The sequence below is a fragment of the Mastigoproctus giganteus genome, chromosome 7 (assembly GCF_048544385.1).
Source record: "Mastigoproctus giganteus isolate SK-2022 chromosome 7, ASM4854438v1, whole genome shotgun sequence".
Classification (NCBI taxonomy): Eukaryota; Metazoa; Arthropoda; class Arachnida; order Uropygi; family Thelyphonidae; genus Mastigoproctus; species Mastigoproctus giganteus.
In genome coordinates this window covers 180,931,140-180,949,914 of record NC_143581.1, presented here as the reverse complement: position 1 = coordinate 180,949,914, position 18,775 = coordinate 180,931,140, and the positions used below count along the sequence as shown (strand labels likewise).

Genomic DNA, 18,775 nt, shown 5'->3' with positions numbered 1-18,775 from the left:
CTGCCTCACTGACTTCTGGGGTTGCCTACTCTATCATCCCCATATTTCTGCCTTAACCCCCCCAGCCTTCAGTCTCCCACCCACTCTATCTTTATGCTAGCGAATGTTCCACACACGAAAATTTAATTATGTCATAATGACCAATCGCCCGTTCTTTCGGCCTTTATTATGCAAGCATTATCCCCCTCACCTAACGATCATCAAACCGACGATGATGGATATATGTATCTGTCTGTAAGTACGTGCATATAAAAGAGCGCGCGCGTTTTTTTTTTCAGGTCCTAGCCTCTGAAATCTCAGAAAATTAGGTGGCAGGACCTGCCAGAATGAAATTAAAATTACTGGATTTCTGGTCTGCCTTCACGGGGCGAAGGTGGGGCAACGTTGGACCTCAGCAGGGGTCCAGCGGCTAAACGACCAGATGAACAACGGTACACGACATCACACAGATACAAAGCCCACACACTTTTAAAACTCTGGCATTTCCCAGTGAACTGGTACACCTACAATGAAAGCAACACCGAGATGGGGGAAACCCCTGGTGCCGTCTGACACTAAATACACCTTACACCGTAGGTTGAGTGGGGTGTACCGCTTGTCTATCTTCCTTATGGCCCGATGGAGTGGTGCTGTGTGTTTCTGGAAGTAATCTTTCAGGTTAACTCTGGCTGTCTTCTGTTGCTCAATGAGGTCTATCAGGCCCATTCCTCCTTTTTCCCGGGCAATTGTCAGTCTCTCCACTGCAGATCTCGGGTGGTGTTGCCGGCTCTTGTTCATCATTCTCCTTGTATTTCTCATGATATCCTCCAGCCCGGTGTTCGTCCAATCTATGACCCCCAAAGGAGTATGTTAGCACTGGGTGTTTATGGCTTTAACTGTATGTAGTCTCGCCCTGTAAGTTGTCATATCGGTCTCCAGCTTCGTTATTTCGTAGACTGCTTGCATGATGTACGTATTCATTTCGATGGCATTTTTCGGTCAGGCAGGCCTTAATGTCCTTGTGCTGTAACTGCTGAGCCTGCATTCTCCCCAAGTATTTGTGGACCTCTTCCTCTGCTATGGCTTCGACCTCTTTACCAGTCTGCAGCTGGTAGATTCGGTTGACTTATTTTCCCTGGTACAATCCGTCGGTCTTGCATTTGTCTAGACCAAATTCCATCCTAATATCATTGCTGAATTCTTTGGTGATCTGGAGTAGTTGCTGGAGGTGCTTCTCGGTTCGCGCATAGAGCTTAATGTCATCCATGTATATCAGGTGGGTGAGAGTATACCGGTTCTTCCTTCCTTCTTTGAGGTTATATCCGTACTTGCTACTGTTGAGCATGGTGGATAGCGGGTTAAGTGCTAGACAGAACCACAATGGGCTCAGGGCATCTCCCTGAAAGATTCCTCTTCTGATGGGGGTTGGCCTGGTTGTGAAGTTTTCGACCGTAATGGTGGTACTCCATTTCGCCCTCGTTTCTCCTGGGAAGTCTGTCACTATCGGAATGACTTTGTAGATTTTTAGTGACTCTTTTAGCCAGCTATGAAGCACGAAGTCGAAGGCCTTGCGGTGATCGATGTAGGCTGTGTAATAGACAAAGACGAATAGATTAACAGTAGCCACTGGAAGAGGTGAAAGAGATTCTTGCACTGCTTCTATTGGAATGAGCAGAAGCCTGAAAAACAAGATGCAGGATATTTCAGAGACTGCTGGGAATCATTGGGGTACAAGTAAACACATGGGTTGTGTTAGGGTAGCTAAGAAAAAGAACAGGTGCATGTATACTTGCGTGTACACCAATGCTAGGAGTTTAGTAAATAAATTTGATGAATTTGAGGTATTGCTCAAAACATCAAAGGCAGATATTGTTGGGATATCAGAGACGTGGTGTCACACAGATATAAGGGATGCAGAACTGGAATTTGGGGAGTACAACGTCTACAGAAAGGATAGACTGGATAGGAAGGGAGGAGGGGTTATGCTATTAGTTAAGAAATAGATAAAATCCCAGGAAGTGAAGCCCGTGGACATCGCTGGACAGTGCAGTGTCGAGTCAGTTTGGTGTGACATAAGCATTGGGAAATCAAAATTGAGAGTAGGAGTGTGCTATAGGCCTAATGACTCTGATGAGTATAATAAGAAACTGTACAGGGAAATAGAGTGGGCCAGTAAATCAGAGAGCCTTATAATGGGAGATTTTAATTTCCCAGATATTGACTGGAATTTGTGGGTTGGGCACTCACACACTAGCAAGGCTTTTGTGGATTTATTGGATGACTGTTTTCTAAGTCAGCATGTTCGGGAGGCAACTAGAGTGAGCAATACTCTTGATTTGATTATCAGTAGTGATTCTTCATGCATTAAGAATCTGCAGATACAGGAACCACTAGGTGGCAGTGATTACAGTGTGCTGAAGTGGGATTTACTCAAGGAAGTAACTACCATCAGGGGTAAAGGGAAGAGTTATTGCTTTCGTAAAGGCGACTATGATGGACTGAGACAGTATTTAAATTCTATACAGTGGGACCAACTGATGATGTTACCAACAGCAAATGCACAATGGGAAGCATTCAAAGAACTTATCTTGGAAGCTACTAGGCTTTACATACCAATTAAGAAATATTGTTCAAGGTTTCGGCCTAAATGGATGTCAGATGAACTGATGAGGCATATGGCAGAGAAGAAACATGCATGGGATACATACAAATTAACACATGACACAGAAGCCTATGATAGACACAAGTTGATCTGTAACCAAGTTACAAAGGAGGTTAGGCAGGCGAAGGCAGATTACGAGAAATCTTTGGCAAGGGATGCAAAGAAAAACAGTAAAGAGTTCTTTACTTATGTAAACTCTAGAAGGAAGGGGATGAATCTGGTTGGTCCACTTGATATCGATGGGTGAACTGTTGATGATCCTGCTCAGGTAGCTAACAAACTAAACGAATATTTTGCATCGACATTCACACATGTGGAGTTATTTAGCGAGGGGAAAGCCAGAGGTGTATTCAACTCTAGAAGTAAGGCTAGAGAATCTTGTAATAACTGAGAGTAAAGTGGAGGAGAAATTGTTAAAGATAAACACAAGAAAGGCACCCGGGGTGGATGGGATCTATCCAGTTATATTAAAGGCGGCAGCAAAGGAAGTAAGCAAACCCTTAGCCATAATTATGATAGTTTCCTTGGACTCAGGGGTTGTACCCACAGACTGGAGATGTGCAATTGTCACCCCAATTCACAAAGGAGGATCAAAGGCTGACACAAGTAATTATAGACCTGTGAGTTTAATTTCTGTTCCATGAAAATTAATGGAGGCACTAGTTAAAGAAGCACTGCAGGATCATTTAGACAAGACTTCAGCTATAGCTCGGACACAGCATGGTTTTGTTAAGGGGAAGTCATGCCTGACCAATTTGATTGGATACTATGATGCAGTCACAAAAGAACTGGATGCAGGGAATAACTTTGATATTATGTACTTGGATCTTAGAAAGGCTTTTGATACTGTTGCACATGGAAGACTGCTGCACAAATTGGAGCAGTGTGGTATTGGAGGCAAATTGCTGCTGTGGATAAAGGGGGAGAAGACAGAGAGTGGTAATCAATGGACACTGCTCGTCGTGGACTAATGTTAGTAGTTGAGTCCCTCAGGGCTCAGTGTTGGGTCCATTATTGTTTTCTGTATTCATAAATGATATTGATGAGGGTATATCAAGCTTAATTTCGAAGTTTGCTGACGATACAAATGTAGGCAGGGTTGTCAAGGACACTACTGACACTATGCTGCTGCAACAGGATCTGGAAAGGTTGACCAGATGGGCTGAGAGGTGGGAAATGAAGTTTAACATTGACAAATGTAAAGTACTACACATGGGAAACAGCAACCCCAGAGCAACGTATCAACTGTGTGGTACTACACTTAAGGTGGTAGAAAATGAAAAAGACCTGGGAGTAATTGTGTAGTCAGATATGAAGTTCTCTGAGCAGTGCAGACGGGCTGCAAGAGTAGCTCATGGTGTATTGTCAATGATGTATAAGAATTTTTCTAGCAGGGATAAGGAGGTGATTATTCCCTTGTATAAGGCAATGGTCAGGCCACACCTAGAGTACTGTATACAGGTCTGGAGGTCTCATTTCAAGAAGGATGTAGAGCTGTTGGAACGAGTACAGAGAAGGGCAACAAGATTAGTGAATGGAACAAAGGGGTGCTCTTACGAAGAAAGGCTTAAGTTTTGCAAATTACAGTGTCTGGAGACTAGGCAACAGCGAGGTGATCTGATAGAGGTGTATAAGGCCTTGAATGGTTTGAGCATGCTCAATGCTAATGGGATTCTTCCTCTAGCTCAGAATAATCACCTGAGAGGGCATAAATTCAAATTGAGGAAAGACAGATATAGGATAGACGTGCGGAAATTTGCCTTTAGCCAGCGGGTGGTTGGTTGGTGGAACAGACTTCGATCCCTTGTCGTGGAAGGTGATAGCCTAAATAAGTTTAAGGCACAGCTGGACAGGTATTTTGAACGAACAGAGGGGTGAAGTGGAAGTGGTTTTTTTTTTTTTTTTTTTTTGGCTGATGCTGCATAAGCTTACTTTCTTGCATCAAATGGCTCTACTAATGCTAATGCTAATGCTAATTTTGCGGCGCTTGTTGTATGCTTGCTCCATAACCGCAGCATCTATGGTTAATTGCTTCTTGCATCCTTCGCTCATGCGCTTTCCTCCTTTCTGCTGTTAGGACATTATGTTCTGGCTCTCCAAGTGGTCTTTTATCTTCCTGGTTATGCAGCTGGTGAGGATTTTGTACATTGTTGTGAGGCAGGTGATTTGCCTATATTTCACAGGGTTTCTTGTATCTTCGTCTTTAGGCTTCAGATATGCGATTCTTTGAGCGAGAAACTTTGGAATTGTCTCTGAGTGGCTTATCATTCGGGTGAATTGCTCTGACAGGTGCTTGTGTGTGCAAGTAATCTTCTTGTACCAGTAGTTGTGGACATTATCTATTCCTGGAGTTCGCCAGTTGTGAGTGTTCTTGATCGTCTGTTTTACTTCTTCTTCTTCGTCTCGAATCTTCAACCCTCTCATTTCTTATACAACCTTGGTTTATTGCGTTTCCTAGTTCTATCCAGATGGCTAGGCTATTATGTTTTACTTCCCTGCTCCATATGTTTCCCCAGAATTCTTCAATCGTCTTCTTCTCCGGTGGTCCGTTCCGTTGTTTCCCGTCTTCTCCGAGATATCTGTAGAAGCCTCTTTGGCCCTCATCGAAGATATGGTTGTTTGTTTTCCCATGGAAGCTCTTTTTGTGTCGACATAGTCTTTTGCTGAGTACAAGGATGTTCTGCTTCAATTGTCCAAGTACTCTCCTATTCTCTGATTTTTTGTCTCATGTTTGCTGTGGACGCTATCTCTCTTGAGGGTGCTCTTCACTTTTCCAATTAATTTCTTACTCCTATTGCCCCGTTGGTACTGGGTCAATTGGCCCATCTTGACTTAATTCTGCTGAAGTCTTCTTTCCCAAGCTGGTGGTTCCTTCTTTTTTTCGGTTTTTTTTGCTGCTGGTCTCTCGCTTCCCTTCCATTAATCTTCTTGGCTGCTACCGCAGCACAATGCACGGCTGTGTGGATGGCCTCCAGTGTTTTACCATTGCAGTCGAGGTAATGGGTTATAATGTTCCGATTCAGGTGTACGTATGCATGATGTACGTATGTGACTCTCCACAAGGTTCTTTTCAGCCTCTGTTTAGGTATCACGTGAGTCTTTGTGGGGTACATTCATCCGAATTCTGTTAGAGCCTTCTTTCACTCGTCCTCTTCTGGATATCATGACCTCGTATGATCATTCCACTTCCGCTGCTGCTGGTGGTATTTTCTCTTGCTCTTCTTCCTCCTCTGCTTCCATATTCTTTATCCTTTGTAGTTGATCACTCACATCCTGCTTGATTTTTTCCAAGATTGCAGGGGCTATTAGGTTCTTCGTAACGATGGTCCGCTATTCGCTGACGTGAATAACCGGAAATCATTCCAGTCACTTGGTATGTAGTCTCGCCCTGTAAGCTGTCATATCGGTCTCCAGCTTCGTTATTTCATAGATTGCTTGCATGATGTACGTATTCATTTCGATGCTCTACTTCATGCGCTGGCGTTTTCTCCCGTCGTGGGTGGTCACTAGCGCAATTGCGCAGGAAGCACTTCCAGTTGGTGGAGCTGGATGATCTTGCCCTTCTCTTGTGGTAGCCATACGGGGGACAGCGCCACTCGCTCCACTGTCTTTCTCGGGCACCGTCTCTGATTTTTCAAACCGCCCTCTCTGCCTAAGGCCTGAACGCGAATGACTTTATCCTGCGCCACACTCGATGCAGTATGATTAATATTTCTCTGCGACATCATGCATTATTGGAGGTGGACCTGTTTAGCTACGGCTTATGTTCAGTGGTAATTGTCGCGAGTGACGCCACAATCTGCCTTAGCCGCCACTCCGACCCTGGAGCAACTTTCACGATGTTTATTTATTTTATTAATTTTTATTAAATTTAATTAATTTATTATTATTATTCTAATTTATTACTATTATTATACGGGTTTCCCAACCTGATGGAGCCGCATTCTCTTCCGCCAAGGCGGTACTCGAACCCGAGTCCATTAGGCTGGTAGTCCAGTGTCATAACCACCGGGCTATAGCGCCCGTCATCATTGTTTTTAATACTACTACTACTAGCCGTGTAGTGCAAGGAAGCCTGAGACTTATGCTGCACCAGCTAAAAAAATTTCCGACGTATCCTAAGAGAGAGAAGTAGAAGGCAATGAAGGAAGAGAAGAATTATGACCCTGGTTGTGCCAAGCCCAACTCACCAGATGTGAGCTGATGATGGTATTTCAGGCTTAATGTCTAAGTTTACAGACGATACGAAGGTTGGCTGGGTTGTTAAGTACACTAATGACAGTACGCTGCTGCAACAGGATCTAGAAAGGTTGAACAGGAGGGGTGAGAGGTGGCAAATGAAGTTTAACATTGACAAATGTAAAGCAGTAACCCAAGCGTATCGATTCTGTGGTACTACACTGACAGTGATAGAGAATGAAAAGGATCGGGGGGTAATTGTGCAGGCAGATGTGAAGTTTTCTGAGTAGTGCAGACTGTCTGCAAGAGTAGCTAATGGTGTCTTGTCAATGATATACAGGAATTTTTCTCGCAGGGATAAGGAGGTGATTATCCCCTTGTATAAGGCAATGGTCACGCTACACCTTGAGTACTTTTTACAGGTCTGGAGGTCTAATTTAAAAAAGATGTAGAGCTGTTGGAACGAGGACAGAGAAGGGCAACAAGATTAGTAAATTGAACGGAGGGTTGCTCTTACGAAGAAAGGCTTATGTTTTGCAGATTACAGTGTCTAGAGACTAGGCACATGCGAGGTGATCTGATTGAGGTGTATAAAGGTTTGAATGGTTTGAGCATGCTCAATGCTGATGGGATTCTTCCTCTTGCTTAGAATAATCGCTTGAGAGGGCATAAATTCAAATTGAAGAAAGACAGTTGTAGGATAGATGTGTGTAAGTTTGCCTTTAGCCTGTGGGTAGTTAGTTGGAGGAAGACTTCCATCTTTTGTTGTGGAAGCCTAAATAAATTTAAGGCTGAGCTGGACAGGTATTTGTAACGAACGGAGGTGTGAAATGCGAGTGGTTTTTTTTTTTTTTTCTTTGGCTGATGCTGCATAAGCTTCCTTTCTTGCATTGTATGCCTCTAGTAATGCTAATTTCTGAATTAGCTCTAATTTCTGTACCACATTTAAGTTCACACGCTTTCTTTTAACTCCCCTATCACTTGATGCCATTTTAAATTGTAAGGATTGCAAAATTATTTAATAAATAAAGTCACAATTCATAAATCACAGTAACACTCTATATGCAACCTGACCGCATGATAGCTTGACGCAGACAGACTGAATCAAAACTAGTTGGTAGACCTGCAGTTTATTGTCCTGAGTGACATTCAGCTCGCAAGTCACCGCCTGCTCTTATCTGGGAAAACAGCTCTTACCTGCTCTTATCTGCAATCTGGGAAAACAGCTATTTGAACACGGTTTCAGAAAGAATAAAAAACAATTTTCTGAATTTGATTATAAAAATAAAAGTAGGTAATTATCAAAACAGTAACGAAAATAGATAATTATTATTAATTTTTAGTTAATAATGAGACTTGTCAAATAAATTTTTAATTAATAATAACACTGAAGTTTTGTTTAACCTAAAAAATAAAATATGGTCGTGATTAATATGTACATTTCTGCATAATTATTTGTATTGTCCGATCCGTTAAACCTGTAATCCGTTATATCGGGGGTGCGTTAAATCGAGGGTTTACTGTATATATTACAGGGCACTTCATGTGATGTATTACTATTTCAATTTACAGAAGACAACGTATAATTCAAATCTTTCATATGTAATGAGAGACTTTACAGAGAAGGACAACAAGATTGGTGAGGGGATTGAAGGAATCCTCTTACCACGAGAGGCTTAAGTTCTGCAAATTGCAGTGGCTGGAGACTAGGCACCTGCGCGGTGATCAGATCGAGGTGTATAAGGCCTTGAATGGGTTGAGCACGCTGAATTCTGATGGGATCCTTCCACTTGTTCAGATTACGAACCTAAGGGGGCATAAATTCAAATTAAGAAAGGACAGATGTAGAATAGATGTGCGGAAATTTGCTTTTAGCCAGCGGGTGGTTAATTGCTGGAACAAACTTCGATCTGTCGTTGTGGAAATTGATAGGTTGAATAAATTTAAGGAGGAACTGGACAGGCATTTGGAGGGAATGGTGTGATTTTTTTTTTTTTTTTTTGGCTGATGCTGCATAAGCTCATACACTTGCTTTCTTGCATCACATGCCGCTGCTTCTACTACCACTTCATAAAATGAAGGAATTTGAATAATAAAGCGTGAAGTTTGTCCTGTTTTTTTGTTGTAAAGCTAACTCAAATAAATAGTGATCTAAATGAAAGAATGCTAAATTTTGTTTAAATAAATAACTAAGTCAGCATTAAAACAGTTAAAATTTAGTCACATAATTGTATTCCAATTTTTCATTGATTCCAGATTCTTTGTATTATTGTGTAGTATACAAAAAAAAAAAAAAAAAAAAAAACATAGGATGGCATGGCAAAAGTAATAAAGGAAAAGAATTAAAATTAAATATCTGAAAACATACGTAAATTACTATATGTATACTTGAGAAATGAATTTAAATTATAAAGAGGTGAAAGAAAAAACAGTAGTGGAATAGAGGCTTCAACTGAGAAAGAAGAAAACGACTACCTTTACGTTACCACACTGCTATCATACCCACAAAAAATTAAAGTTAGCTGATATCTTTCCTAATTTTTATATTTCGTTATTCTTCCGTCTTTTACACTGTCTTTTTTTTGTATTGGAACGATAATTAATTGTGAATATTTCATACTAATAATCGGTGAATTGATATATTTGTCCATCACAATTACAAAGCCATAGAAAATTCTCCACGCACACTTCGCTATGTTCTACCCTGTTTCTTAGGTCCGAAATTGGTGGCGCAACTTTCTATGCGTTTTAATGTGTAACCTGAATTAACATTATCGTCTATGGGAGTTAACACCATCTTACTACTCCTTGGTGGTGTTTATGTTGTGTAGCGAGGCACTGGTAAAAGTCAACTAGTTGAATGATACTTTTTAGATATTTTTCTTGATTTCTGCCCGATAATGTTTGATTTTCTTCGTTTGGTGAAATTTTATTTGTAGATGCTTGATTATTTATCACGGCTGCGATATTAAAAGTGTGGTGAACCCGTATTTTGTAATCGTTTAGAATATTCTATTTATCATTAAATCGGTTTTTCAGTATTTTATACTCATATTTGTCATATTCAATTGGTATGTTACATAAAAATCAGAATGTCCGGCTATGCTGCTGATTTGACATCAATTAGAGAAGAAAGAGAAGAGTTCCATGTTCTTCAACCGAGGAGCAGAAGTATTTTTACTGCTGGTGCAATGAATATACCTAAATATTCGGAAGAAATTATAAAGCAGAGTGAATATCATAGCCAAAACAAGGAAAGTGAAATAGGTAATATATGAAAGATATTGACCTTTCAGCGTTAAATATAATTAAGGATGCCCTAATAATTGTAACTGGGATACTTCAGAAAATAAGCACTTGAACAAAACTTTTCAGAAAATCATTTTAATACGTCTTGAAACTTTTCTGAAGTACTGTCCCAGTTTGAGCCATAACATATTGAAAACATAAACTACTATATGAGAATATCTGATACACACAGGTGGTAGATGACTTTCATCAACCGGTGAAATACCACCACTTTGCTTATTGGAGGCTTGAAGTGGTGAAACCCATGTTTAGTCTCTAGAGCAAAGTTTCTGGCAACCCCCTCCTCCCCATACTTCTCCTTCAACCCATGCACGGTACTAAGTACTATAGGTTGATACCTTTCGTGTTTGGGGTTTTCATAAAAAAAAAACAAACATGTTTTAAAGAAAGGGAACTGGTATTTTGTAAGGATATCGTAGTTGTTTAAAACATGATATAATAATGATAAATTCCTTTTATTCTCGAAATTTCCATGGTCAGAAGATGTTATATATTCATTGTGATGGTCAGGGCTGCTGCAAGCAGGTGTGTAATGTATGCATGGCACACTGGTGAGCAAATTGAGCAGATCCCCCATTCACAAAACCCACGGACAGTTTCCATCATTCAATAAATACCAAAGAAAATATTTTTTTCAGTGACATTAGAGAAATATTGCACTGATACTAGAAAATAGCCTCCTTGTAAGAATTATGTTTACTGCTTTTTTTCTATGATTATAGAGAAAAATTACTTCCCAGATTATTATGTTTGTGTGAGTACTGTAAGATTTTCATCCTGCTGCTCATTTTAGAAGATGCCCTGCTTTTCTAATTAGCAACAGTACAAGAATTATTTTCCAATGCAGAACTAGTCCATTTTAGTCCAAATTTCCTCTTTATACATTTAGCAACTGGATTTTGCTACTTATATAGCAGAGGATGTTGACCAATTATCTTTTTGCTGCCTGCATTGAGTTGAATAAAGAGTGAGCTGTATTATTAAAAAGTCTGTGTGTGCCATAAGCAAAATTAAAGTAATAAAATGTATATTTTATTAAGTCTTTTTTAAATAAAAACAAAAAAATTTATAAATAAAAAGAAGTTATAACCTGGCAGCCATTGTATCCTGTATAATAGAATGACAGTTGTACAGCTCCTGAGAGTTTCCCAGATTTATTTTTTATTTCTTTTTTTTTTTTTATTATACAAATTGGAGCAGAATGGTATTAAGGGTAAGTTGCTACAATGGACAAAAGGCTGGTTAAGTAGGAGAAGACAGAGGGTGGTAATCAATGGGTTTATCAATGATATTGATGGAAGTTATATCAGGCTTAATGTCTAAGTTTTCATATGATACAAAGGTTGACAGGGTTGTTAATGACAGCAGTGGCAGTGTGCTACTGCAACAGGATCTAGATAATTTGGGCAGATGGGCTGAGAAGTGGCAACTGAAGTTTAACCTTGACAAATGCCAAGTACTGCATATGGGTAGAAGTAACCCCAGAGAAATGTTCCAACTGTGTGGCACTACACTTAAGCTGGTAAAAAATGAAAAAGACCTGGGAGTAATTGTGCCGTCAGATATGAAGTTTTCTGAGCAATGCAGACAGGCTGCCAGGGCAGGTCATGGGGTTTTGTCAATGATATATAGGAATTTTGCTAGCAGGGAAAAGGAGGTAATTATCCCTCTGTATAAGGCAATGGTCAGGTCACGCCTTGAGTACTGCATACAGGTCTGGAGGCCTCATTTTAGGAAGGAGCGTGTACAGAGAAGGGCAACAAGATTGGTGAGGGGGAATGAAGGGATCCTCTTACCAAGAGAGGCTTAAGTTCTGCAAATTGCAGTGGCTGGAGACTAGGCACCTGCACGGTGATCTGATTGAGGTGTATAAGGCCTTGAATGGGTTGAGCACGCTGAATTCTGATGGGATTCTTCCACTTGTTCAGATTACTAACCTAAGGGGGCATAAATTCAAATTAAGAAAGGACAGATGTAGAATAGATGTGTGGAAATTTGCCTTCAGCCAGTGGGTGGTTAATTGCTGGAACAAACTTCTGTCTGTTGTTGTGGAAGTTGATAGCTTGAATAAATTTAAGGAGGGAATGGTGTGTTTTTTTTTTTGGCTGATGCTGCATAAGCTCATACACTTGCTTTCTTGCATCACATGCCACTACTACTACTATTTCTGGAAAAAGTTTTTTGGTTTTTCAAATTCTGCTTGCAGTATACCAATTTGGCTGTGTCAATGGATTGTGTTGGTTATTGTATGCAGTTTTTTTGAGAGAAATTTGAAATTCAATGAAACAAAACTTTTATTAGCTCTTCTGAAAGTAAAAAAGAAAAGAATAAAATAAGTTATATATGGGACTAAGTCTTAGTCTCATTTTGCAATTTAAAAAATCATTAAGGATGGGAAATTTTAAAGTTGTACATATTTTTGATATTCTTACTTATTTTGATATACTATGTATATAAATAGTTTCAAAAGAAAAGCATGCACATAATCTTTCTATACATACCCACATATAGGATGTTTTATACGAGGCCTCTGGACCTGTCTCACTTATTTTAGGTTTGGGTTGTTTGTCATGATTGTTTTTGTCATATTTGGCGTGAAATTTTTTGATTTGGTGTTAAAATTCGACTATGCATTACCACTTAGGTTTTGTGATTCTTAAATTAAAATTTTGCCTATCAGCTGAATTTTTCTAAGTGGGAAAGTTTTTCCATGTTCTGAGTTTAGTCTAAAAGCATCATCAGTGTATTTCTAATGAGAACATAAACCATTTTATTTGGAGGGCAGAAAAAAGAATAATAATGATTGGAGATGCCAAATGCATGTGTACCGAAGAGCAAACAACATCTAGAACCCCCCTTTTTTTTTTCTTCAAACAAAATTGTGTGAAATACAGTGACAAAATTTTTAGACTGAATTGAAGACAGGGAACAACTTTCCCATTGAGAAAAAGAAGTTGATTGGGTAAAATTTCAATTTCGAAATTGTAAGATCTAAGCATTAATATTTAATACAATTTTAACAACTAATTAAAAAATTGCAGCCCATATATGACAAAAAAAAGTTCACACAACAAATAGCCGAAATGTACAAATAAGCAAGATAGACCTCAGTTTGCCTTTTAATTGAAACACCCTGAATATGTGCATGTGCACATTTGATATTAGATACCATTAGTCACTTTAGTCACATTTGAAATTTATTTCATGTTTATTCAAGTTTATTCTTTATTTCTCTAACTTTATCTTTATAATCTTCTTTTTAAAGAAAAATATTCTTAAATCTCTAACTAGTAAAGTATGCAAAGGTAAAAAGATAAAAACCACTGAATTAAAATAAAATAAATGGAAGTTAAAAACGAAGTAAATTCAGGAATAAAACACACTAGCTTTCAACATTCTAAGAAGTCCTTGTGAAGCATAAATTTTAGAGCAGTGCTACAATAAATAAATAGATGAATGAAGTGGTACTAGAGCAGGATGGGAGGACCATATGGCTGGTAACTAAAGCAGACACAACATGATTGGCTTAAGTTTTGCAAATTACAGTGTCTGGAGACTAGGCACTGGTGAGGTGATCTGATAGAGGTGTACAAAGCCTTGAATGGTTTGAGCATGCTCAATGCTGATGGGATACTGCCTCTTGCTCAGAATAATCACCTGAGAGGGCATAAATTCAAATTGAGGAAAGACAGATGTAGGATAGATGTGCGGAAATTTGCCTTTAGCCAGCGGGTAGTTGGATGGTGGAACAGATTTCCATCCCTAGTTGTGGAAGTTGATAGCCTAAATAAATTTAAGGCTCAGCTGGACAGGTATTTCGAACGAACGGAGGGGGTGAAGTGGAAGGATTTTTTTTTTTTTTTTGGCTGATGCTGCATAAGCTTGCTTTCTTGCATCATATGCCTCTGCTAATGCTAATACCCTATTATGTCATCTGCTAACTTGCATTATGACTATAATAAGGAATCCTGATCATCCCCCACCTCTCGAACTGAAGTTCAATGTTCCTCTATGTGGTCCCACAGACATCTCCTAGTGTGACCCGAGTGATACTCATTGAAGTTGGGCAATCTGTGATAAACCACTCTATTCTGCATGAATAGTAGCAAAGGTAGTTTCATCTGCAAGACCACTAACAAAATGGTGTGAGCCAGAAGCTGGATATGCAGGAAATCTTGGTTAATCTTTACAAAGAGATATCCCTTCCGTGGACTTTTTGACAAGCAGTGATAGACAAGTGTAGCTCGTCCCACGTATGCTCTGCCAGGCTGCTAATTACTGGCAGTTTGCATTAGAGTGAATGCTCTTTCCACTGACTAAAGTCAGCACGTTTACATTAGAGTATATGGAAACATGGGATACCCTTTTCTAAAGATGCGAATGAATGAATGCAGATAGAGTGAATGCTGTCTTGGCACTGGTTTAAAATTGGGAAATGAGTTCCCACCCCTCAGTGCTGGTTTAAAATCAGGGAATGAGTTTTTCACCTCTATTCTGGTTTAAAATGGGGAAACGAGTTTCCCCACCTTGGTGCTGTTTTTAAATTGGAAAACTAACGATATCAAACCATTTTCCCTGATTTCAACCCAGCACTGGGGGGGGGAACTGGTTTCCTGATTGTTAAATCAGCATTGGGAGAACTTGTTTCCCCAATTTAAAACCAGCACTGAGGAGGGGGGAGCTTGTTTCCCGATTTTAAACCAGTGCAGAGGAGGAGGAAACTTGTTTCCCAATTTTAAATTGTCATCAAGGGGTGGAGGAAACTTGTTACTCATTCATATCTTTAAAAAAAAAGATGTGATGAGTTGGGAGGAGCTACACTTGCCAAGCAGTTTGTTAGAGCAATAAGTAAGATGGGATACACTTGTATCATTGCTTGTTACCAAGATCCACAGAAGGGGTACCTGCTTATAAAGATTAACCTTCCACTCGCAAAATTCATTTGATAATAAGAAAAGGCCCATGTAGAAGGGAATGAATACTGTAGTTGATGGTAATGGATTTTTAGAAGATGGAGGGGAACTGAACCTGTCTGGTACTGTCTTGGAATAGGCATATTTGCATAGATCATGTTTTAAGCTAATGATCTCTTGTTCTGTGGATCTGATTGTGCTGCAGTGTGAGCAGCCATTAGTAGTGGAGGGCTTGTGTGCATATGAATGGGCTGCAGAAAAATAGACAAATTGGCCTGCACACAGTGTTTTCCAATACTCAAAGTTTTAATGTAGAGGCCAACACATCCCAGTAAAGCAGCTAGGAAAGGGAGAGAATTTTCTCTAAAATTTCACTTCAAAAACTGTGTAATAGGAAGGTAGAAAAAGTTTGTCATTACCCGGAATCAATAATTTTTGCATGACAATTCTTTTCGCGAGGCCATCACCACTCTTTGGGTAGCACTGTTAGTAGAATAGCCATCCTCCCCCACACCAGGTGGAAAAGACTTGAGTTCGAGAACTGTCGATGATGCGAGGAATTTTTAAGGGTCTTTTTTGCAATGTGGCTGAGTTAGTTGGTCTCAGGCTAGTAAGGATAAGGAGCTTAACTTTAGTTCTAGTGAAAATAATGGAGTCACTGGTTAAGGAAGCATTGGGTTCATGTAGATGAGTCTGCAGTTATAGTTCAAGCAGCATGGGTTTGTTAAGAAGAAATCTTGTGTGACCAATTTGATTGGATACTATGATGTGTTCACAAAGAAATTTCATGCAAAAAATAATTTTGATATCATATTAGCATTAGTTAGTTGAGGCATGTGATGCAAGAAAGCAAGCTTATAGAGCATCAGCCAAAAACAAAGAAAAACTAAATAAACCTTCCCATTTCACCCATTGGTCACACCAAATGTTTGTGTAGTTCAGCCTTAAATATATTTAGGCTATCAACTTCCACAACAACAGATGGAAGTCTGTTCCAGCAATCAACTACCCGCCGACTAAAGGCAAACTTTTGCATATCTATTCTACAACTGTCTTTCCTCAATTTGAATCTATGCACCCTCAGGTTCTTAATCTCAGCAAGTGGAAATATTCCATCAGCATTGAGCCTGCTCAAACCATTCTAGGCCTTGTACACCTCAGTCAGGTTACTTTGCAGGTGCCTAGTCTCCAGATGCTGCAACTGAGAAAATTTTAGCCTCTCCTGGTAAGAGAACCCCTCTGTTCCTCTCACCAATCTTGTTGCCCTTCTCTGTACTCATTCTAGCAACTACATCCTTCCTAAAATGAGGACTCCAGACCTGTATGCAGTACTCAAGATGTGTCCTGACCGTTGCCTTACACAAAGGTATAATTACCTTGTCTCTGCTAGCGAAATTCCTATATATCATTGACAAAACTCCATGACCTGCTCTGGCAGCCCGTCTACACTACTCAGAGAACTACATATCCGACTGCACAATTATCCTGAGGTCTTTTTCATTCTCGAACTCATTGAGTGTAGTACCACACAATTCGTACGTTTCTTTTGGGTTATTGCTACCCATATGCAGTACTTTGCATTTGTCAATATTAAACTTCAGTTCCCAGTTCTCAGCCCATTTACCTAAATTTTCTAGATCCTCTGGCAGTAGCATACTGTCTTTACTATCATTAACAACCCTACCAACCTTTGTATCATCTACAAACTTGGACATTACGCCTGATATGCCTTCATCAGTATCATTATTAAATACAGAAAACAACAGTGGGCCCAGCACCTAACACTGGGGGACTCCATTAATAACATTAGTCCACATAGAGCACTGTTGATTTATTACTACTCTCTGCTGTCTCCCACTGAACCATCCCTTTATCCATTGCAGCAGCTTGCCCTAATGTCTTCCACATGCAACAGAATCAGCAGTCATCCACAGTCCCCCAGCAGTCTTCCACATACAACAGAATCAAAAGTTTTCCTGAAATCCAAGTATATGATATCAAAATTATTTTTTGCATCCAGTTCCTTTGTGATCACATCGTAGTATCCAATCAGATTGGTCAGACAAGTCTTCCCCTTAACAAACCCATGCTATTACTGCAGTCTTGTCTAGGTGATCCTGCATCACTTCTTTAACCAGTGACCATTATTTTCCCCGGAACAGAAGTTAAACTAACAGGTCTATAATTATTTGATCACCCTTGGAACCACCTTTGTGAATTGGGAATACATTTGTACATCTCCAGTCCATGGAGACCTCCCCTGAATCTAAGAATGCTCTCATAATTATGGCTAAGGGTTTGCTTACTTCCCTTGCTGCCTCCTTCAATATAACTGGATAGATGCCATCTGCCCTAGGAGCCTTTTTTATGTTTAACTTTAAAAATTTATCCTCCACTTTACTCTCCTCTATTACAAAATCACTTATTTGCCTTTTAGAGTTTGATAAACTTCTGGCATTCCCCTCCTTGAATAACTCCTCTTGTGTGAATTGTAGATGCAAAACACTCATTCAGTTTGTCAACTATCTGAGCAGGATCATCAACAGTCAAACCACCAACATCAAGTGGACCAATCTGATTCATTCCCTTCCTTCTTGAGATTACATAAGTAAAGAAGTCTTTGTTGTTTTTCTTTGCATGCTTTGGCAAGGATTTCTCATAATCAGACTTCGCTTGCCTAACCTCCTTTGTGACTTTATTACAGACTACCTTATATCTTCCGTGGGCTTCTGTGTTACCTGCTAATTTATATGCATCCTATGCATTTTTCTTCTCTGCCATGAGCCTTGTTAGTTCATATGACATCCATTTAGGCCTAAATCTTGAACAGTATTTCTTAGTTGGTACGAAAAGCCTAGTAGCTTCCAACATTAATTCACTGAAGGCCTCCCATTTAAAATTCACTATTTTTGATATCACCAGTTGATCCCACTGTATAGAATTCAAAAACTGCCTCAGACCACTGTAGTCACCTTTATGAAAACAAAAACCCGTCCCTCTACCCTTGATGGTAATTACATCCTTAAGTAAATCCCACATCAGTAGACTGTGATCACTGTCACCTAGTAGTTCCTTTATCTGCAAATTCCTAATGCATGTGTCATCACTGCTAATAATCAGATCAAGAGTATTACCCCTCTGGTTGCCCTTCGAACATGTTGCTGTAGAAAACAATCCTCCAATAAATCCACGAAAGTCTTGCTAACATGTGAGTGACCAACTCACATGTTCCGGCCAATATCTGGAAAGTTAAAATCCCCCATTACAAGACATTCTGATTTACTGGCCCACTCTATTTCTCTGCACAATTGTTCATTGTACTCATCAGAGTCATTAAGCTTATAACACACTCCTCTCAATTTCCATTTCCCAGTGTTTGTCATGTGAAACTGACTCAACATTCCACTGTCCACCCATGTCAACTAGATGGACTTTGTCAGATTTTGTGTGTTTCTTAACTAACAGCATAACTCCTCTTCCCTTTCTACCCTGTCTATCCTTTCAGTACTCCCCAAATTCCAATTCTCCACTACTTCTGTGTGACACCATGTCTCTGATATCCCAACAATATCTGCCTTTGATGCCTTGATCAGCACTTAAAATTCATCAAAATTATTTACTATACTTCTAGCATTGGTGTACATCAGGCCCGGGTAAACTGTGGCCCGCCACACATTTTTTTTTTTTTTTTTTTTTTTTGCGGCCCGTGAGCTTTAATTATATTTTCGAAAAA

General features: G+C 39.6%; 1 protein-coding gene across 1 annotated transcript in view; it reads left to right on the top strand.

Moving 5' to 3' along the window:
* Positions 1–9,595: 9,595 nt before the first annotated feature.
* The window catches only part of LOC150083372 (mitochondrial outer membrane protein SLC25A46-like), a 234,928-nt gene continuing 225,748 nt past the window's right edge, over positions 9,596–18,775 (top strand). Inside the window, exon 1 of the mRNA XM_090378488.1 lies at positions 9,596–10,087. Within this exon, the coding sequence (XP_090234614.1) occupies positions 9,913–10,087 (175 nt within the window). The 5' untranslated portion in view covers positions 9,596–9,912. The remainder of the gene's footprint in view (positions 10,088–18,775) is intronic.